Raw genomic sequence first — 23,968 nt, 5'->3', positions numbered from 1 at the left:
CCTGTTCCCAATTCCATGTTTGTCTGTCTGACTGCTGTCTCACTGATAAGCACATGTCCCTGTGTGACCCAGTGGAGGAGTCGGAGCTGGCTGCTAGAACTGCTAGCTTTATCCATATGTTACAATGAGAGATACTACACAGAGAACCATACTCAAATTCTAATGATACTATGATGAAAACTTTTTATCCTTTACCCACTCCATGGAGGCCATAGGTCACATGCAGCTCCATAACAGCAGGGCTGGAGCTGGTAACCTTTCAGTGTTTAGTTTAGGAACACTCTAATACAGTATATTGTATACTTGTCATTAAGAAGGTTAGTGTGTCCTTTCCAGCCTATAGCTTTCAAAAACCTACTGTACATGTCACAGACCTTCAGATAGAACTCCATTAAGCTAGTTTTGTCCCAAAAATGCCCCCCCCCAAAAAAAGATTATTGTTAGACAATACATATACAAGCAATATTGTGATTGTTGACCCTCAGATCCAGGGGGGACCTTTTTTTTTTGAAAATGATGTGGTCGTGTTGGCATAACTAGACTGAAACCTTTGGGATACAGTGTGAAACAGCTGGGATGAACCTGGGGTCTTGGTCAGGAGCCAGCAAAGGTGCTTTAAGCATCTGATCAGAATGCCTCCTGAATGCCTTATATTGGAGGTTTTCTGGGCACATCCAACTGATAGGAGACCCTGGGGTAGACCTAGAACATGCTGGAGAGATTATAGATCTCCTAGGAGGAACTGGAAACCATTGCTAGGGAAATGGATGTCTGGATTTTACAGAGATTCTGAGGAACAATGCAGTTGCTGTGTAAGTGAGCAAGTCACACCAACAGCAACAGTGGCTCAACACAATAATTGAGCAAAGGACAGCAGACTCATGAGGCACATTTAATGTCACACTGGATATCAGTGTAGCTTTCTGCCTTAGCCCTCTGCTTTCAGTCATCTATGGTGGCTTCTCAGTTGCTGGTTACCTCATCCTCAGGATAGATGGTTATTCAAGGTAGGGAATACTGTATACAGTGGCTTCAGAAAGTATTCAAGCTCCTTCCCTTTTTATCTTATTTCAGTTGTAGATATAATTTTAAATTGATAAAAATCTAAATTTTTGCCCATTAATCTAAACTCAGTAATCCATAATGACAACTTGAAGACATGTTTTTAGAAATTGTTATTATATATAACTATTATATATAAGTGTGTGAAGTTTTCATCCAAAATTACACTTACATCTTCACTGTGATGGTATTGCTTGCCTTTTTGTTTTTTGTTTCTTTGTTAGGCCTTTATGTCATTGGACAAATGCTCAAGGGTGTGGGGATTCAGCAGGGTTAGGCTCTGCCCTTTTAGCCTGGTTCTAGACTTATGAATTGTTGCCCATCATCTCTGGCAACAAGCATGGATCGACATAACAAATGTGAAGTGAACTGTACTAGCAACCACAGCTTGTCAAAAGAAAATGACTGGGACACATAAATCATTTGTTTTTGGCTAAAACTTCTGCCCCCAAAGAGTCATATGATTTGTAAATTGAGGTCCTGGCAGGGTCCTTAATGGGCATCCAGATGGTTCTCAGTAAAAATGTCAAAATATACTCAGTTGGGAGTTTACTAGGTCTACCTTAGATGCATGGTGCTGTTAAAGTGTATTGCGTTATATGGACAGGTGTTTCTATTATTTTGGCCACCCCATTTATGCCAATGAGGGTAGGCTAAATAACTGAAGCACCTCTCTGTTGACTTTGTATTTGGCTGCATTCATCCTTCCCTCAATTTTGACCAGTATCCCTGTCCCTGCCAATGTGTAGCCCCCATAGCATGATGCTGCCACCACCATGCTTCAGCATCGGGATGGTATTAGCCAGGTCATGCACAGCAAGCCCTCTAAATGCTGTTTTGCAAAGGCTTAATTGATTGAGTGCTGCTGTGCTCCTGGGAACACTTAAAACACTAGTAAATGGGAGATTTCAGTTTTTGATTTTAAATAAATATGTTTCAGTTTTATCCATTTGAAAAGAAATCTACAACACAATAAAGTGTGCAAAAAGTGAAGGGGCCTGAATACTTTCTGAAGCGGCTGTAACTCTGGTTGTATTTAACTTAAGTGGGCAATGTTGCAAACCAGTGAGCATGACTGCTTTATGATAAGATTGGATTTTCATATTATCTATGTATCAATGTAATAACAGACATACCTGCCTTGTTACTCTGTACACAAACCATTTTCCTCTCGTAAATGTGCTATCACTTGAAATATACTAGTCATGTTTGATATGCTAGTAAAAAATTGCATATACTGTGATAGAGGATTTTATCCATATCTGCCACCTATACATATCTCTAAACCCAAATATTTTACTACCCCCACCTACCCATCTTCATCTCCATAATGCCATACTTTCTTTAGTAAGAAATAATGAATAGTAAATCCTGTTAACTTGAGGTTCCTAAAGAAAGAATCTTTTTTAACGTAGGTTTGAGGCTCACTATCCAACCATACTCCATTTTTAAATTTTAGCTAACCAGCAAAATACATTTTTTTGTGTGTTAGGCTAAACCCCTTTGAATTATGTAAAATGTGCATATCATAAATCTTAAAACAATTTAAATAATCAAGACATAGCCTTGACTGATTAAATGGGTCCACTTCCTGTATATATACCCACAACCCCTTTCATCAAGTTGAAAAACATAATATGAATTATATTTTAATTTATCAAATAGTAACGTTATATTTCATGAAAAATCAGCTGCTCTTCTCAATATCATACACAGGATTAATCTGTGATCATTCTGCTCTAATGCTCTAATTGGTGCAGTGTGGCACCGTCCTCTTTTCCCCTTCCTTTTCTTTCCTCTTGTGCACCTCTTTTTATTTCATCTTCTGCCCTTCCTTTCCTTTCCTTTTCATTCCATTCTTCCCTTTCCTTTACTCTTTGCTCCTGTCATCTCCTTTGGTCTTTCCTCTTAACTTATTTCCCTTTCTTTCCTTCACTGTTCTATCATTTACTCCCATGTTTCCTCATCTACATTCTTTTTTTTTCATATCCTCTCATCTTCCCTTCTACCCTTTCCTATACTTTCCGTTTTTTCCTTCCCTTTTCCTCCCTTTCCTCTCTTACCTTACCTTTCTTCTGCTTTGATTTCTTTCCTTGTCATCTTTCCTTTCCTTTCAGAGGAGTACTCTGATTGGCTAATCTCTACAAAGCCGAAGTGGCTAATTTCATTCAAAGATTTGAAACTGTTACTCACGTAACTTCCCAGAATAATTTCAATCCATTTTCATCTCCATGGTGTTTGAAAGACTGTGGGCACTGCTTTTGCTTAGTTATGATGAATCATAAGAAGGGCATGTAATGAAGTAAATATCCGTCTATGTCATGGCAACCTAGTTCTGGCTGTCTTTACTTTTTCATTTGGCAGGGCACAAGATGTTGTGTGTATCCTTATCATGATAAGGCTCGATAAGAACAGGCAAACAGACCTGAGACAAGACCAGCTAACTGAGATCTGTCGAGCCTTTTCAAACCTCAGACAGGGCGTGTGTTTGTTTACCGTCTGCCTGCTTTGTTCACCTACAAATTCATGCCTTCCTTCCATCCTTCTGTCGTCCCACGTCGTTTCTCTTCTTGAACTGTCTTATGACTGATTTCTCTCTCTTTTGCTTCTATACCACCCCCCTTTGCTTTCATATTTATCATTCTTTTTTTTGCTTTTCTTAGTCTTGCTGTGAGTTGAAACCCTCCTCTATTCTGTTTTTTAACACATGCCTTACTCCTTTGTGATTTCTCCATCTCGTCCTGTCACATGCCATCCCTTTGTGTGATCTATCTCTCCTACTCATTTTAACTTGTATGTTTTCAGCAACAACAAAAAAAGTTATTGTTTCTGTTTTACCAAAACTGGTCTTCCTCCGATCCCCTCACCCTCCTCCTCCCCTTTCCCCTTCTCTTTTTTGGATTTTATTCCTTTCCCAGACACAAAAAACCAGCACTTGGCACTTTTGAAATGTAAATAAAGTTTTGTTGTTTCCTCAGCCGTAGCCTCCTCTAGCCCTGTTTATCAGGCAGACTTCAAAGTGTCACACTGACATGTGGCTCTATCTCTCCCCTGCTCTGTGAAACAGGGTCACAGGCGGTGCTTGGCTTTCAGAAAAAATTTTCCCTTTCATGTAAGAACCTAGTGGGTGAGGGGAACTAACGGGGGCCATGCCAGCCAGCCAGCCAGCCAGCCAGCCAGCCAGCCACCCACTATCTAAAATGTGACACACACTGTGGCTGTGAATGTGGGAGTGTGGGCGTGTGTGTGGGTGGATGTGGATGAGTGATGTTTTGTGCGCTTTTCTCAACTGGTCATTGCAGGCCAGCAGTTACCCCAGCCCAAGTTTTGCTTCGGTGTATTTATTCCGCCTGTTGTTTTTGGTATCTCATGATTTTACTCACAGAGTTTCTGCCACTGTTTGTGTTTTTCTCTCTTTTCTCTAGTTGTCGTGCCAATGTCTGAGTGCCTCAGTACCTCGTGCTGAGCTTGGGACTGCAGCAGCGGGACAAAGGACATAAGAGGAGAAAGAGAGCACGGGAGGAAAGAAAACACGGAAACAACCCAGAGAAAGAGCAAGGACAATACAAGGAGTAAGCATGCTGATCAGAGCTGAGTTTAAGAGGAAAACCTGACTCTGGAAGAGACAGAAAGACCACAATATAGATAGGTAATTATCTTAGTTTAAAGTCTGAAGAAAGGCTGAAACGCTCACCTGCAGCCAGACAAGTTAAGAAGCTGAGAGACCTGCCAAGATTTCAGGGCACCTGATAGGATAGAGATAAGCTTAAACACAACCACACTGCAACTTCTTAAACTTGCTTCTGTCCTCCGCTAGCTTCCTTCAACCCCAGTCAGCGGCTAAAACCCCACCAAAAGCCTTGCATCTCTTCCCTTTATGCTCCTCTTCCTCTTAGCTATCACTTCATACCCCAAGTAGCAACACTGTCAAAAGACACATAAACCATCATTCAGTCTACTTAAGCAGACAGATGTGTACTCAAGAGTGACCATACAAGCTGTCACTGAGGAGAAGAGAAACAGTCGCCTGTTCCAGAGTTTGACAGGCAGCAGCCTTTTACCGCCAGTCATGGACTGTTGATGAAGAAAGATGGCAGTGAGACTGGCAGGCCCCACCCCTTCCTCTCGGCCACCCTCCCTCCCCCCAGTGGCCGCGGCTCGGACTGGTTAAGGTTGGTCTATTGGCATCCATCGCAGCATCGGCAGCAGCTGACAGAGTGCGGGAAGGAGCAGTATGCAGGAAACTGACTTACCAGCCACAAATGCCTTCAAAGGTAAAAAATGATGCACAGCAGTGTGTGTGTGTGTGTGTGTGTGTGTGTGTGTGTGTGTGTGTGTGTGTGTGTGTGTGTGTGTGTGTGTGTGTGTGTGTGTGTGTGTGTGTACAGAAAAGAAAAAATGTGCCCTGATGTCAAACAGAAAAACATTTGCAGCTGGAGTCAGATTTGCATGTTCAGACTACAAAGGACTTCATCAGGTTGCCATAATGAATTTCATTATCAAGCATCTACATTTTTATTGTGAGTGAGAGCGTTGTCCAATCCCATCTAGTTCTTATGGTCACACTTTGGTCACCTTGTGATAGTATCTTTATTAAATTTAGTTCAACATTGTTTTGATAGATAATTTCAATAGGGAGGCAGTGCATGAGGGCCGAAGCCTGATTAGCTTGTAGGAGGGATTAGAACCTTGATTGTAGCTTACATATCACAAAATGTCTTTACACGGTTTAAGAAAGTTAAAGGTTTTAGTCAGTGACTGCTGATTTTCACCGTCAGCAAATTTACTCAGCTGTAGCTAATAAATATTAATGCCACGAGTCGGCCAAACTACCGCTGTGTCTAAAATTACTCCCTATTTACTATATAGGGCATTTACCCTCTGTTCCCTGCAGGACAGTGCCTTTACTGAGCTGACTGGCCAAAGATGGTAGAAACACCACTCTGTATAAGTTAGGTGCTTGAAAAGACAAGGAGTGGAATTTGTCTTTTTGCTGTTCAAAAAGATCAATAGAGCGATTCCTGATGTCTTTAACCAGGTTATCCAGCTAAATTGGTGGTATGCTTGATATGAAGTTCTCTTGTTTATTTTAGTTTTACTACATTAAAATGCCAAGTCTCACCTTTGAGTAAGTTTATGTCAATATTGAAAGAGGTACAGCTCTTTAAACACATAGTCCCCAAATTGCAAAGACTTGGCAGCTAAATGTTCCTTGGGCAGCTGTGTGTTGTTTCAACGTTAGTTCATACACTAAAGAGCTCACACATGGCTCAGAGTTAATTGAGAGTTGAGAGTTGCCATTTAGATTGAGGTGGAGTTGTGTGACAATATGAGAGGTGAAGAAGTGACCGTGCAAGTGAAGAAGATAACAATGACAATTTCTAAAAAAAAGCAAAAGTGTATCAGCGAGATGAAAAGGCTGTTGGTTTACCAAAATCAACAGTTGGATACACCATAAAAAAGCGGGTGTGCAGAGGAATACTAGAAAATGGTCAACAAGCCAGTAGACCGAAGGGCACAGGTCTTGTGGATGAGCAGAAAATGATTTTTATGATGAAGAAAAACCCCTTCATGACTGTTCTGTGCAGTCATGAAGGGGTTTGTGCAATCAAGAACTACACAGTTCTTGCCTGCACAAGTCAAGAACGCTCTCCAGGTTGTAGCTGTACATGATTCCTTGTCAAGGATCAAGAGAAGACTTCATGTCCAGAACCTCACAGGTTTCCCAAGAAGATGCAAACCCCTGGTAAACCTCAAAAACAGGAAGGCCACGCTGCAGTTCAGAAATGAGAAATCAGCAATATTGAAAGAGGCAAACGTGAAGAAAAAGGAACAATTCATGAACCAAAGCCACCACCTCATCTGTCAAACATCGCAGGGGTTTTGTTGTGGCTTGGTTATGTATGGTTGCCAATACAAATGACGCACTGACATTTATTGATGACTTCACTGTTGACAGAAGCAACAGGATGAATGCAGAGGTATACAGGAGCATTCTGTGGGTTCAGATTCAGTCAAATACATCAAAACTCATTCTAAACACGCGATCAAAGCAACCAAAGAGTTCTTCAAGGCGAAGAGCTGGAATATCTTTGACTGGCTGAGTCAATCACCTGACCTCAGTCCAACTGAGCAGCTACCAGCATTGCTGAAGACTAGACTGAAGGCAGAGAGACCCCACAACAAGCAAGAACTGAAGGTGGCTGCAGTGAAGCTCCGGGAGAGCATCACAAGGGAAGATACATCAGTCTATGGGTCTGATAGCCCTGGCAGTTTAATGTAGAGTCAATTATTTTATTTAAAACTGAATGTACTGAAGGACAGAGCCTGAAGAACAAAAAAATGTAACTGTCCAAATACTGGACTATGGACTCTAGATGACAAATACAGGCCCAGAAAATTATCGCAGTTCAAATCACACTTGCAATATTGGTCATAAAAACATTATTGTTCTTTTTCTTAGTTTTTTCTTATTTAGTTTTTTTATGTGAACATTCCAGTCTTGTATTGTAAACAATATTTAAGGAAAATTGCCAAAGCCTTGTACGTTAGAGTATTAATGAAAAGAGAATTCAGGCATAGCCTCTATACCCCAGAATGCAGTGCAGTCACAACTGGCATGTCTCCAGATGTGTTGTCACAAATGTGAAAATCTTGCTGCAACAAGTGTTCTGTAATTGAACAACCTTGTGTAATTTGCTTATTCATCTATATATTCCTCTATACTCAATAATCTATATATAAGTATCTAATATGTCTGTGTGTATGGACATTTATGAGGGAATCAGACAGGTTCAGAGCACTGCAGAGGAAATAGCAGTCCTCAGTGGAAATGATGGGCGCTGTGCTGCTGACAGTATTTGCCTCTGTAGACTTGAGCTTAACAGTTTCTCATTAAAACATTATCACTTACTCTAATAATGATTGTTGTAATTGAAGTTGTATGCAGGCTTACAGAGAAGGCTAAGCTCTTTCTCGGGGGAGTTACATCCCTCCTTTTAGCCGAGGCACTACACAAACTAAATATCCAACAGCACAGGTTAATGAAAAGGTTAAGACCTGTGACATGCTGACCTGCCTCAGTCAAACCATGAGATGAAGTCTGCTTATTGATAAATTGTAGCATTCCAGGAAGAATTTTGGAGACTAAATCTACAGTAGTATAATTTTCCAGTCCCCCATTGTTTGTAATCCACTTTTTTATCTTTTATTTTTGTCATGAGACACTTTAATTTCTTATGTTTAATGTAAAAAAAAATTGATAATTTGACATGTCACAGTAGGAAAAGCAGTTTTGAAACGAGGAGAGCCACTGTTAATGTTATTAGTAACAACTGTGCATTTTTGAGAAGTCAAAATGTCTGCTTTGAAAAAGACCTATCGTAACCTGCTGTCAACCCCACATTGACTGACAGGTCCGTTAAAGGCCCCTGTGTACCAGCACAAGCTGTTACGGCTGATTAGACCTAAGCTATGCAAGAATTTTGTGATGTAACCAAATTCCATGTGCCAGGTAGGAGAATTAAGGTGTAATTTGTCCAGCCCTAACAGGTACAACAAAGCCCATAGGAGAGTGTGGGAGATGTCAATCATGTGTAGTCTATACACACCCACACAGTCCTGAGAAGCTGTCTTCTCAGCCAAAACAATCCAAATCACCTGTGTGGATGGACAGTAAATATGGAGGGTTGGTTCAATTAGAATAACTAAGAAAAACTTGTATTTTTTTCACTTACCTTTTTTGGACTTTTCATCTAGGGCCACTATCATGTCAAAACTTCAATTTGTCCATCCAATGCTTTGCTTTGTGACCAAATCCCTGCAGAACTAATGACATTCCCATCAGCCTCAGCTGTACTTTGTGTTTAGTGACAATTAGCAAAAGTTAGCATGTGAAGACGCTCAACTAAGATGGTGGACATAATACCTGCTTATAATGCTCACTGTGAGCATGCTAATGTGCCAATGGCAGCGATGATATGTCCCACTTGGTGACAGGAACTACAGACATGTCGGCAAACTGCCTGGCTGACTAGCTGAAAATGCACCAGGGCTGGCAGTTATATCAACTTAAAATCAAATATTAATACTAGTACAATCCATTCACCTCATTTTATAGGAGCTACACACTGTTTGTTTGTATCTGGTTTTGAACCTCTACAAGTATGTAACACAACAAAAGTAGCTAATTATCACGTGACTATCAGCTTAGCAGAGGGGCTGATCACTCGATCACAATATTCAAAACCTGGACACATTGTTTACACAATCTTCTTATATCTTCAGATTTCTAAGATTTAACAGTTCCTTTTAAAGCCTCACACTGTATCATGTGTAATTATACTCTGGGACTCTATATTTGACAGTGGATATAGTCAAATATTGTTTGCACACTACTGATATTGTAAGGTATCTGTAAAGCACAATTGAAATATATATAGAATACCACTGTAAAATGATTATTTTGCTCAGATCATTAATGAAGAAAAAATAATCAGGATTATTATTTTTCCTAGCATCTGCAGTCTCAACCAGTGAGCAGACCTCAGCAGAGTTGTGTTGTTACTGCTTCCAGAATGAAGTCGTCCTCTGTGTGTTTTCCCTCATATGAACTAACAGCTCCTTTGGACAAAGTTATGTACATAACACACCTGTGAAGGTGACCGATGACATTTTCAGCAGCATTCTCTCATGTTACCCCCAGTCCAAATTTTCAAGCTGCTGTGACAAATTTCACACTCTGCCATTTTTGCTTTGTTTGCTGAGACTTTGGATTCCTGCTGTGATGTTACCGTTTTCAACGTTAATGAGAGCACACATAGGAATGTGCTCCTCCAGTAACAACCAATTTGTCAAAGCAATTCGACCCGCAGCTGAAGTGTGCTCGATCGAACGGCTGACAGAACCTTTTTTCTGAGGAAGATTGGATCTCTGAGACAGAAATCTCACTCCTTTTTTTTTGTTTTATAGAAAACTGCACTGACAGACTGACTGAGTCACTGACAGAATGACTTGTAACTTAGCTGACTGCTCTCTGTTGTTCCCTATGAGTTAATTACACTTAACATAGACCCCGGGCTGGCATGCAGTGTATGTACGGTGTGGTTAAGATTTTGAGTAATCCTCCGGCTTCAAATCTTTACATACACACATGAACTTGAATGTGATACATTGAATGTGAATGTGTATACATCCTGCTGATGTCTTTACTGTGGTCAACTACTGCAGATGTGGAGAAATCACCCCGGAGCCGAGTCTTCTCTCTGTTCTCAAAGCACATGTATTACATAATTCATCAGCTGTATGAATGAGCTTGTGTGTGTGTGTGTGTGTGTGTGTGTGTGTGTGTGTGTGTGTGTGTGTGTGTGTGTGTGTGTGTGTGTGTGTGTGTTTGTGTGTGTGTATTAGTTAGTTTTGGTTAGTCTCCGCTGAGGCCTGGAAGGGATGAAGAGGGGAATGAAGTCATTCAGTGGTAAGAAACAAACAAGCCAACATTCAGATATAAGCAGACACTGGTGGTTGGCAGCTGCAAGGTTAATGTAAAGTTTTGTTTAATGCTGGGGTTCATGTCATGTAAAACACACACACGTGTGCTTACACACACACACACACACACACACGCACAGACCGTCTGGCCTTCCACAAACCCCAGTCAGGTCCATGGTGAGCTTGTTACGGTATGTATTGTGTTCTCAGGTGGAGTGTGGAAGAAAGAGAGTGTTCAGCTGCTCAGGCAGGCACAGACCAAGGTCGCGTTACCAACACTGAAAAAATAACTTTTTACTCTAATCACACTCTTTCGCCTCACCTGTTTTCTTAGCTTCAGTATTGTTTTTCCCTTGTTGCCTTCATCCTTGCAGCTAACCATCATTGCTCCATCTCTTATTTTAATTATTATTCCTTCCCTCAATGCCTCCTCACATTTTCTTTGAGCAGATGCTTTATACCTTCCTCCTCTTTTCCTGTTAATTATCGCCATTTTCCTTTTGTTCCTTCCTTCTCTTTTATATTTCTTCCCTCTTTCCTTTTAACCTGATTTACTTCATTCTCCCTTACCCCTCCATTCTTACCATCCTTTTCTTCAGTTTTTGCAATGCTTTTGTTCATCTTTCCTCACTAACTTCCTTTATTATTCCTTTCTTTCTTTCTTAGTTTCCTTGTATACTGCAAAAAATAGTATTGTTAATGTTGTCTTTCCACCCTGCTGCTTCTTCTTGGAAAGATTAACTGATAGGTAGCAAAAACAAGAATTAGGGATCCAGCTACATAAACACACAATCATAGATTCAACCCAAATTCTGTCACATATCTGCATTAAGTAATTCAGAGCATTCCCACAGCATTCCCACCCTGAGAGCACCTCTGCAAACTGTTGTCCTTTGGGAAACATTGTACAGTCAAAGTCAAAGCCTTGTACAAAAAATTAGATGAGATCTTTTGTAGACACCAAGTGGCGTCTTTTGTGGGTTGCTTTTTGCCAGAAATCTACTGGACTGAAATGTGTCACAAGGCGAGGAGAGGGTAGTCTTCAACTGCAGTCATAAATAAAACTTTCATTACTTCTTGAAATGCGAAAAGGCACCAGGAGTGAAAAAATCATGTGAGGCTCTTTATTGCCTGTACAATGTAGGAAGAAGAGAAGCAATGTCCACTCAACAGGGAAAAAAAAAACAAGACAAAAGGAAATACAGCAATAGTGTCATCTAAATGTAGTAAAGTTAGTCTCCCTCTAAATCGCACCAGTGGGATTTTTTCTTCAACAATACCCCCCCTGAGGTAGTCGATATACAGAGAGACAATACTGTAGGGTTACTCTCAATCCCAGTCTATCTCCCTCTTTCTTATTCTTTTGTCTTCTCCCTTTCTGTATCTGACTCATTTTCTCACTCTTCTCTCCTGTGGTCATCTTTTTCTGTCCATCTCCATTTATCTCACTCTGTCTGTCACCCCCCTTTTCCTCCGTCTCTCGCAGTGTGGTCTCTTACCACAGTCAAGACGTATTGAGCTGTGCTAATGTGGAGCCCTCGTCCATCCATAAAGTGAATGACAGCTGAGGGTTATTAGAGGAAGACTTCCTGCCCCTCTGCCCACCTGCTGCCTGGGGCTGAGGCCTCAGATGCACTGCATGTCTGTCTCTCTACCTCCTTACCTGTGACTGCTGATAGAAGTGATCGAATTACCAAAAGACACAGAAGACATTTTGCCAACTTAATTCAGAATGATTTTTAATAAGTACAAAATCACTTTTCTTCTTATTGAATAGTAAATTGTTCAGAGACGGTTTCCAGTGTCTTTAGGCTCCTTAAATTGTCACCACACCAGTTTTAAATGGCAATAATGCATACAGTTGCTCTAGAAAGCAGGTAACTGTGCCTTCTGGGACCCCCAAGGTGATGAGTGCTGAGAAAGAGGGTAATTTGTGTATCATGAACACAAACATGTTATTAAAAGACAATCAAGAGACATCTCTCTACCACCACACACCCAATCACACACATGCTAAAGGCAATCAATTAAAACTGCAATATGTGCTTACCTATCTTCTATCTGTTAAAAAAAAAAAAAAAAAAAAAAGCAAATATACTACGGCATCTAATGTTGATGCTGAATACTAGTCTAAACCCTGGATTCTCAGAAATACAGTTAGAAAATAGCTAAGGACTAAATACTCAAAGCCTTGAATAAAAAAGGCAAGTACTGTAGATATGGGATGAAGGATCCAGGCAGTTTCTTCTCTCAACACATGTATGTGTAAAAGGAGAGTACATTGTAGTGTACAAGTGGACAGAGTTGTTTATAAAAGATCGAGTGGTAGAATCTGTGGCATAAATGTTTTTGAAAGTAGAGAACCTCATTTGGGACACATTTTCTGTAAAAACAACAGGGAAATAAGTTCAGTGTGGAAGAGTAGAGTTTTTTGACACACAGCTGAGTCACATTTAAGAGGAAAATCTGGAGGTTAATTTTTTTTTCGTTCGTTCTTTCTTTCTTTCTTTTTTCTCTCTTTCTTATGATGCATCCATCGTGTGCTACAGGCACCTGTTGAAGCAAATACATGACCAGTATATGTTGCACTCAGAGAGATACTTCCAGAGAGGTACAGATATTATGAAAGTATTCCCAACTGTAGGTCACATTTCCCATTACTTAGAGTGGTTATAATCAATATATTAATAAATACAATGTATCAAATGACAATTAAAAAAAAGTGACAATGTGAAAGGAGAACTATCTGTTGAATCTGTAGCTCCCCCGGTGCTTTACTGAGTGTTGGTGAGTTTCAATTCATTTTTTTAGCTGTCCGGTCCACAACTTTCTCTATCACAACAATTCCCTTCGCTGACACACAGTTGTTTTCGACTGCAGCAGGCTGCTCTTTTCAGTGAAAAAGCTTGAAAAGTCCACTATACACTACCTGCCCAACACCGAACAGAAGACAGATACAGTTAGCGACTAATTGGGGAACATAGTGGAGCATTTAAAAGCTAAAGAGGAGTCGGTAGAGACCAAAAACAGAGCAAAAAAACCTGAACATTGGACTTACATTAATCAGTTGTTAGTGTTGCTACATAACTAATAGATGTGTTAATAAAAGATTGTTTGCTAACAAGTCTGCCAAATCAACTTGAAAGGTAATGATTTGTCAATGATCAGTGGCCATAAAAAGTCATACGTTGCAGGTTAAAAGAATATAAAGTTTATAACCAGGTTTTTTAAACAACAACAGGACCTCTGTGTGTGTGTGTGTGTGTGTGTGCATGTGTATATGATGTGCAGATTGTGTATCCATGTTAGTTTGATATAATTGTGAGATGTATGACAAGATAATTGCGTGTGTGTGTGTGTGTGTGTGTTTCCGTGAATGTGGGATTATGTGTGCATGCATGTGTGTATTTACGTTTGGCTCATATAATTACAAGGTTTATGACATGATAATTGCAGATGTGTCTGTGAATGTGCACATATGTGCATTCATATTTATTCATTGTAATTACATGTTTTGAGACAAAATGTGTGTGTGTGTTGGTGTCTATGACAGAAACACACTAAATCAGAGAGACAGTGAGTCATCATCTCTACCTAATTTCTTCTTTTGTGTGTGCGTGTGTGTCTTAGTATGAAAATATTTATTCTGTAGTGTTTCAGGTTTATGAAGCAAAAATGTGTGCATGTTGCTATGCACTCTTGTCTGAGGAGTGTGTGTGTGTATTTACTAGGGCCGCTCGATTATGACAAAACTCATAATCACATCATTAATTTGGTCAATACTGAGATCATGAATATTTAACATGATTACTCACTGACTTTGGAAACATGCATTTATTGAATTTTAAAAAAATACTTTTTAACATTAGATTTCCTTTAACTTTAAATGTAATTACACTTACAAACAAATAAAACAAAAATAAATGTAAAAAAACTGATAAATAAAATACTATATAAATATATATATATACATTTAAGTAAATAATATAAAAATGAATTACACCAAAATAAAATTACTCCCACAACCTACTGATAACCCCCCAAAAAATCTTCAACATTTTGGAAAACTATATTCAACATATTCCAATCAGTAACTCAGTCCAAGCAAATTAAAAGCTGGCCCATCGTTATGGTAAAGAAGTAACGAAAGAATACAACTTAAGACTAAATAAAAATTATTCAGGCCAACATGAAAAATTCTGGTAGGACTGCTCAGTTACTTTGATCTCATGGCTTGGTTTTTGTCAGCTGTGTCAGCTGTGAGAGCTTGTATACACAGGTGTGTGCCTTTTCAATTTATGTCCAATCAGTTGAATTTACCACATGTGGACTCCAAATAAGGTGTAGAAACATCTCAAACATGATCAAGAGAAACAGGAGGCACCTGAGCTAAATTTCAAGTGTCACAGCAAAGGGTCTGAATACTTGTGTCAAGGTGATATTTCAGTTTTCCTTTTCAATAAATTTGCAAACATTTCAAAAATTCTGTTTTCACTTTGTCATTATGGGGTATTGAGTGTAGATTGATGATGGGGAAAATAAATTTAAATGATTTTGGCATAAAGCTGCTACATAACAAAATGTGAAAAAAGTGAAGGGGTCTTAATACTTTCTGAATTCACTGTGTATATTTCTATCCAGAAAGAGTTACTGTGAATTCAACCAGAGGACTTATCGATGGCCTCTACAAAGAGGGTTAGATGTCTGAACTTTCGGTCATTTGAAAGGACCTGGGCAATGGCCTTCCGCTGCTCAAGGACCTTGTTGATCATGGCCTGCCTAGATCCCTATCTGGTTGGACATTCTGTCTTTAGCGAGTGTTCAGGCAGATTCAGCTTCTTCTCCAACTGTAGGAGAAGCTGCTGACCAGCTTCTTGCATAGCCCCATTGCAAAGTCGATCCTGGGATCCTCCTTTGCATTCTCTAATATTAAAAAATATATAACATATTTAGTATCATAATGATCATCATAACCTTCATTGAAGCACCATTTGACATTTGGTGTGTGTGTGTGTGTGTGTGTGTGTGTGTGTGTGTGTGTGTGTATGCCTGAAGCACTGGAGCTTCTTCCGTCCATTGATGTCAGTCACCAGCATTACTGTATGTTTGAGTCATTGTCCGTGTTGGTACAGATCAGCTTGTCCTCCTTTAAGCCCCATGCAACCATCGCTTCCCTCAGGCCATGGGTGATGTTTTGCCCTGTGTGTTCTTCAGGAAAAATGCTGTTTGGAGACACTTCGTCTTCTACTTTAAATTAGCATTGATGAAATTAATTGTAAGACTAATTCATGGTGTGGCTTGACCATATGTTCATTGTGGTGGCAAAGTATTTGGCTGTAGATGCATCATTTGCAACTTCCTCATAGCATTTATTATACAGGGCAGGTTAGTGCAACTCTGGTGAAATGGTGATGCGATGGCATTGCATAACGCTTGTCCAAAGTGTTTGCCACTTTCTTAATCCCTGATTGCTAACAGTGCTAATTGGGCACATGTCTTTTACTAGGAAGAATGTGATGGCATCTTTACTTTCTTTATGTCTTCGAGAGCTGGATGGGTAGGCAGTTGCATTATAAAGAGGGTCCTTTATTGATGACTGTGTTGTAGTGGAAGTAGTCAAGGGGCATTTATTTTTCTCTGCTTTGTGTTCCTTTATTGTTTGCTTATAGACCACTTTGTGTTTGAATTTGCCACAGCCTGGCTGAGAGCGAGTTCAGGCTTTTAGGGCTGGGTGAAAGTGTGCCACTGTAGAGACAAGTGGTGCGCTGGACCAAATGAGAGCATCATTGTGAAACGGAATGCGTCATAATAATCGTTTTATCTCGATTATCTTATTTCATAATCTTTGGCAGCCAAAATCATAATTGAAAAACTTGCCCAGCCCCAGTGTTTACCTTGTCTCCCTGTGCATGGCCGCCTGCAGTCTGATTTTGTCTCTGTTATTTACTTCTCATCCAGCTTATTTACTAGTCAGTCAGAAATCCACCCAGCCAACGTTTACACTGACCTAAATAGGCACATCATCTGGGTGGTAGTGTGTGTCTGTGATTATCTATGTGTTTGATCTCCTTGTCTGTTTGTACCTGTGATTGTGGGTCAAAGTGTGTGCGCATGTATGCGTGTTTATGTCTTTGTTTGTTTCCCTGTGCGTGCGTGTACGTATGTGTGTGTTGCAGCTCAATGTAGTCAATAGCTGTATTGAGGCTGCTGTCACTCTCATTGTGCAGCAGCCTTCCCATTAATGATTCAGTCTCCACTCCTCAGATAGCAGCACACCTTCATCCAGCTGCCTCCTCTCTCACACTCCATTTTCTTTTGCTGCTGTTTGAGTCATGACACCAGGACAGTTCCCTAAATCAATAAATGTTGCGCACCTGTCCTATAAGTAAACGTGAGGGAGAAATAAATTCAGTTCCAGGTAACAGGCTTCAGGCTTGTCAACCGTTCAGAGAATACAGAAACTGAAGCTTAGGCTTTTTTGTTGACTGAAATTACATTTTATTGTTGTTAATGAGCTATTGACTTCTTGGAATCAGAAGCCACATTCCACACATAGAACCCACAGTATTGGTTTGTTCAGTTATCAAGATAAAGTAGTGGTTGAGTGGTTTGGATATTGAACAGCTGAAATTGTGTCAAGTCTGGCTGCATTCTGAATACATGAGGGGTTTTTTTGTCACCAAAGTAGCAAGTTGGATAATAAGGACACCACAGAAGCTCTAAATAGTCGATTTTAAAACCTATTTTTCAGTTTCTGAAAAGTGTTTCAGTTTCACTTGTCTTGTCACATGTGGAAAAAAGAGACAAATTACAAATAATGGTAAGAATTGATGCAGCAGACCCATAGAAAACTTTTTGTCCTAGTAATAATCATGGACCAAAACCAGTGGATCCTGCACTTCCCATAATGCAACTTCATTGCATTTTGCATTAGAACCTCCCTGTCTGCTAACCGCAAGTTTTTCAATTTACATACATTACCTCCAGTTTGTACCGCAGATATTTTCTGTTACTCAGTCTCTAAGTCTCTAAGCAGAAGCTGAAATAACCCTGATTACACGCATTTGGGTAACCAGGATGCTCAGAGAAATCCGGTTACGTGGGTAATCAGAGAATGCCTTTACATATACTGTAGCAACCTGGTTACTGTAAATCTGCGTATTCAGAAATGACATTTCTCCCTTACACTCGACCTTATTTTTTGAAGCATGTCTTACTTATTTTAACTTTATTTGTGACAAGTTGCTGTGTTGCTCAAAACATTTATGAAAGCAAGTCATTGCCATAATATCTTGAATTATATCAGCAAATGAATGTCAAATTTTAAAATTTAATCACTCCTGCATACTTAGGGTTTAAACCTCTATATCACTGACTTTAATGCTTTGCAATATCTGACTTTGAAAACTATAGCTCTGAATGTATATGGTCTGAATTTCACTAGAAATTCTCAACAGTCAATTTCAAGTTTTGCAATTTGAAAAACTTTCAAAACTAAAGTGTGAATCTGTTTTACTAAACTTTTAGCACACATACCTTAGTACAGGTGAACAAGGTGTAAGGGGACTGATTGAGGTGATGCCAGCAAGAAAGACCTGCGAAGCATACAGGCAAAACTCATCAGCAAATGTTTAAGAAGGGAAGTGGCATAGGTCCTGCTAAAATTATGCAAAAAAAATATTTTCACAGTTACACTTTTTTTCTGTTTTGTGGTAATTGCTTTGTGCTTCAGCAAACTGGCTTTGGAATGAAATCATGACTAGGAGGACTTCCCTCTTTAATTTGAGGGTGTTTGGATCCACAGTTGAAAAGGGTAAGAAAATATTAGCTTTAGTTATTATTTGTAGCTATAGTTCTCAAATTTTAGTGGACCAAAGATTATGGACCGTCTGAAGATTATGATCCACAGATGAAACCTTACATTAGTGAATACCCGCGGATATGCAGAGCAACTTATGATAATAAAACAAGTAATGTGAGGAGACAGCTGATTGTAAGCTAACTAAAGCAGTTAACTACCTAATTAACCTGCCAACAAAATAACATAGCTAGCGTTGACTATCTGTTGATGCTAACAGTTAGGTACGCCGTTGGGCAGGAAGGCTCTAAAGTCATGCACACAACGAGACATCAAACACACACACACAGTGTTAAAAGTTTAACTCAAACGACTCTACATTTACTTAGAAAAACCTGGGGCTGCTTCCACCTCCTCTGCTTTCTTTTCCATAGTTTAACATCCAATGTGTGTAAAAGAAAAGAGAGCTGGGCATCATCTCACAAGTTTCAATGTGCTACTTAGTAGTATGCAGCAAGAGCCCTGTCAAAGCGTATCTGCTGTTTCTGCTCGCTAGACCATTGTGCTATAAAGTAGCATTTATAATTATGTCAATGTGAAAGTGGTACAAGGAAAAGCACCCAAAAGAATGCAAAAGACACATTATCCAATATACAAGATGAACAATCTAAGATTAATTATACTTTGTATATGGACCAGGTCCAGCTTGCATGCGCTTACCTTGATCACATGATTGACATTTGGTAACCCAGTAGACCAGAGGTCAGATCGGTTCCATTCGGACTCGATTGCTTTTCCTTGGTGTACCATATGTCAAGATTTGAATTTCACAAAGTGAAACTATTGTTTTCAAATTCAGATATTTAAGTGCAAATTTCAACACTAAGTATTCAGTAGTGATAACATTTCAAAATTTGGTGTTCAATTGCTTTTTTTCCATTTCCTTGTGTGTGACTGTTGGAGCAGACTGTCGAGAAGAGGGCAGACAGAGCTTAGCTTTCCCTCAGATGTTAAAATTTGTTTTGTTTGTTGTTTAGTTTGTTTCTCAACATTTGACAAACAGTCAATGGGAGAATGAGGACACAAGTTAATGACGTGCAGTATTGTGACATAAATGCGTGGGGAGAGAAAGAGAGAGAGAGAGAGAGAGAGAGAAGTAAACAGAAGTGCTCAGTCACACATGGGAGTTCTCCCTGCAGCCTCAACCTATAGCAGCATAACTAAAGGACGGTTCAAAGCTCACCTGAGCCAAACCTAACTATAAGATTTATCAAAAAGGAAAGGTTTAAGCCTAATCTTAAATGTAGAGAGGGTGTCTGCCTCCCTAAACAGGGAGCTGGTTCCACAGGAGAGGAGCCTGATAGCTGAAGGCTCTGCCCCCCATTTCTACTCCTGGAAAATCTAGGAACCACAAGTAAGCCTGCATTTTGAGAGTGAATTGTTCTAGTGAGATAACAAGGTACTATGAGCTATTTCAGATACGATGGAGCTTGGTCATTAAGGGCTTTGTACGTAAGGAGAAGGATTTTAAATTCTATTCTGGATTTTACAGGGAGCAAATGCAGAGAAGCTAACACGGGAGAAATATGAGCTATATTTCTAGTTCCTGTTGGTATTCACACTGCAGCATTTTAGATCAACTGGAGACTTTTCACAGAGTTATTGGGACATCCTAAAAGTAAGGAATTACAGCAGTCCAGTCAAGAGGTAACAAATGTATGGATTAGTTTTTCAGCGTCCATTTGAGACAGGATGTTTCTAATTTTTACAACATTGTGCAGGTGGAAGCAGGCTGTCCTAGAGACTTGCTTTGTGTGTGAGGCAAAGGACATGTCTTGGTCAAAACTGACTCTGACGTTCTTTACAGTAGAACTGGAGGCAGAGGTCATGCCTTCCAAATTGACTATGTGACTAGATAATGTTTTCCTGAGGTGGTAAGTGAGGCAAAGTACAATAACTTTAGTTTTGTCTGAATTTAGAAGTAAAAAATGGTTTCAAATGCAGCACCTACATCTAGCAGAACAAGTTTAGAGACAAGTCCATTGTGTGAGGCCACGAGAAGATCGTTGGTAAACTAATCAGTGCTGTTTTTGTGCTATGATGTACTCTACATCCTGATTGAAAATCTTGAAACACCCCATTTCTATGCAAATAGTCACACAATTGCTTTGAAAAAGCTTAATCAAAGGGGAGGTTGGATATAGGTTTATAGTTTGCTAAAACATCTGGATAGAGACTAGACTTTGTAAGTAGAGGTTTGATTACTGCAATCTTAAAAGCCTGTGGTATGTAGCCTGTTAATAAAGATAGATTTATCAGATCTAATATGAAAATGTTAATTAAAAGTAAAGCATCCTTGAACAGTTTAGTTGGAATATGGTCTAAAAGACAAGTTGATGGTTTAGATGAAGAAACTGTTGAAGTTAGCTCAGAGAGATCTATAGGAGAGAAGCAGTCTCAATATAAATCAAGCGTTACAGTCGATTCTAAGGCCAGTGTACTGGAAAATTCATCTGTGCCAGCTGTAGAAAGGACGTGATGCATTTTTACTTTAATAGTTACAATTGTATTTGTAAAGAAGCTCATGATGTCATTACTACTGAGAGTTAAAGAAATACATGGCTCAGTTGAACTATGACTCTCTGTCAGTCTGGCTACAATGCGGAACAGAAATCTGGGGTTGTTCTTATTTTTTTCTATTAATGATGAATAATAGGAGGTTCGTCTATTACAGAGCGCTTTCCAGGCTAGGCAAAATTCTGGTTGAAGGAACACCACTCCTTTGCAGCTTTTGTAATGTCTGCTTTAACCTCTTAAGACCCGAGCTTGGATTTTGTATGCATTTTTAATTTCTCCTAGGTATTTGGGATTAGAAAAGCCTGATAAGTATAAAAACCAAGCACTGTCTTTGAACAGGAAGTACTTTTTAAAAACTGTTGTCCTCATATGGAGATAATGGGTTTATTTTACTGTTTAACGCGATAAAATCACCACTGTGTCACAGAGTGTAAAACTGTTCATTTCAGTGCCTTAACATGGTTGTGCAATAACAAAATTGCAAACAATGCAACACATCTTAAAGCTTTGTTTAAAACTGTGTATGAATTTTCCTTGCTCCATACTCCAAACTAGAAATGTCCTTTTTGTCTGTAGGAACAGTCTGTCACACATATTGGCTTGTGTGAAATGCTGCAAAACAGTTGCGTTCAGTTTGCAAACATAGGAGCATATTTGCCAGAGCAGCCTTTTTCTCTCCAGCGCATGGGTTGTCCATCCCTGGATTAGCAGAAGTTGCGCAGACTGTGACAAGGGGTACTGCAGCGACCTGATGTTTTCTGACTTGTTGCAAGAGGTGTGCATTCTCTTCCTGTGCATGTTTGACATCAGTGTTACACTTGCCCAAGTATCCCTGAGCCATTGTCACATGAAACTCAAGGAACTGGATTATGCCCTTTCTTGATGTACCACATTCAGTGTTGTCATGGTAATTAAAAAGCCAGCTGTTGGCTAAAGCGAGATTAGTGAAGTGCATCAGTATCCAAATTGTCCACTTCTTGGTTCAGACGCTTATTTGGTAATAACTCATCATCCTGTCTATCAAGTCAACACTACCCATCTTGGGGTTGTACTTAAGCACAATACATGGTCGTGTGAGAGTCACATATTGTTTGGCTATCTTGAAACGTCGCTCGCAGATGTTTTCTGGCTTTTCAGCGTGAACAGTGGAATAGTTTGTTGTCATCCCACTTCACTACACATACCTTCCCATCTCCTCTGGTAACTGATACTGAGGCACATCTTCCTTGCTGTTCCATGGTTTGGTCACTTGGTGGCTTCTGCAGTGCTTTGTTGACCCAGTTCTGCATTACTGTACCTGTCAGGCACACCTACTTCTTCAGCATTTGATCCACAGCTTTCATGGTTGTGAAGAACCGATCACAGTATACTTTTGGACCAGGATGCAGAGTTTTAGCCAGACATGCGATAAGCAAGGCCACTGTCACTATCATCACCTCAAATGAGTACTTCCTAATTAGCATCATCCTAGCTAGTTACTTTTGCTAAAATGTGTCAAATCCGTATGTAATATCAAACTACAAATGTTATTAAGCATAAATAAATGAGTTTCAACATTAAAATGTGATGAGGTTTTGTGCCTTTTCCACTTGTATTGCAGTCTTGGTCGTAGAATCTTTTCATGGAGATTGTCGCCATCTTGTTTATACACTGATTAGTGTATTATGCTTTTGCTACCTCTAGATGGCACAAAAATGTATCTACTAATGAGGACAACAGGTCTAAGTTAAGTAGAATGTATAAGGTGCAGCAAACCCAAAATGTAATGTCCCCATATGTGGACGCAGGGTCTCAGCTAACATTTGTGATTTGCACCACATAGCTAGCCTCCTCTGATTCACTACCAAGTCGTACGCAGTGAGGCTGCAGCACTATCAACAAGATTGTCAACTTGTGTGGCAGTAAAGTTGAGATAGCTATCCTCCCATGTATTGACACATGGCATTGGAGTAGATAACAATGGAATTCTTTCCTTAAATTTGGTTTAAGGAAGTTTCAGTTTGAAATATTATTTCAAATGATTTCAAAGCAGTTTCAAATATGATTCAACGTCTCCCGCTCTGGCCACAGGAATACATTTGAAGTAGCAATCTTAAAGGTTTTCATTTAAATAAATGTCTGTAAGGTCACTATCACTGAATGAGGTAACACAATGGCGACTGAGCCTATGTCCACTGATGAAAGTAGTGCAATATTAAATATTAGCACTATTTGGAACCTGGTGTCTGTGGCAACATTCTCAGAAAAAATACTGTGTTAAGTTAATGCTAGTGCAAACCAAGCATTTTTTTCTGCTGCAGCTTTACATTAAAAGCATTTAACTGGAGAAGCACAAATTGACTTTTAGAATGTAATGTGTTTGTCAGTAAACTTAGCACGTACTGATATCATTCATCAAAAATATGTCTACAAAACAAGACAACAGTCATTTTCTCAATTTTTGGACAGTGAATCAGTTTGAATTACTGCAGGGAATAATGGAAGAAGAAGGAGCAGCCACAGTGAGCTGTTAGATGAAGAGCTGCAGGCGACAGGCTGCACACCTCCAACGTCTCAGCAAGGTAACGGACTCCTTTCACTGAAGCCCTGCTGTTCGCAGACTCGTGCTGTGTGTAGCATGAAATCAGATCGCGGTTGCTCACAGAATGATGGGAAAAGGCCAATTATTGCCTGACTTCTTTATTAAAATGACAATAGTTTGTTTTGCCGCCCCCAGAATTCTGTGACCTGTAGTATTAAAGTGCCCATATTATGTGCATTTACAGGTTCATAATTTTATTTTGGGGGTCTACTAGAATAGGTTTACTTGCTTTAAGGTTCAAAAAACACATTATTTTTCTCATACTGTACATTGGTGCAGCACCTCTTTCACCCTTTGTCTGAAGCAATCCGTTTTAGCTCCTATGTCTTTAAGGCCCCCCTTCTCAAAAAGTCCAGTCTGATCTGATTGGTCAACTGGCCCACTCTGTTGTAAATGGTCAACCACTTAGAGTTTTGTCACGCCCCTTATCCAGAGGCTTCCTGAGTAGCTGTAAACACCACTGT

At 39.7% G+C, this 23,968-nt stretch overlaps 1 protein-coding gene across 1 annotated transcript in view; it reads left to right on the top strand.

The window, feature by feature from the left end:
* The window catches only part of ldlrad4b (low density lipoprotein receptor class A domain containing 4b), a 249,642-nt gene that overhangs the window by 92,491 nt on the left and 133,183 nt on the right, over positions 1-23,968 (top strand). Inside the window, exon 2 of the mRNA XM_040117967.1 lies at positions 4,488-5,336. Within this exon, the coding sequence (XP_039973901.1) occupies positions 5,297-5,336 (40 nt within the window). The 5' untranslated portion in view covers positions 4,488-5,296. The remainder of the gene's footprint in view (positions 1-4,487; positions 5,337-23,968) is intronic.

The sequence above is a fragment of the Xiphias gladius genome, chromosome 22, assembly GCF_016859285.1.
Source record: "Xiphias gladius isolate SHS-SW01 ecotype Sanya breed wild chromosome 22, ASM1685928v1, whole genome shotgun sequence".
Lineage (NCBI taxonomy): Eukaryota > Metazoa > Chordata > Actinopteri > Istiophoriformes > Xiphiidae > Xiphias > Xiphias gladius.
This window is presented reverse-complemented; position numbering and strand designations above follow the sequence as displayed.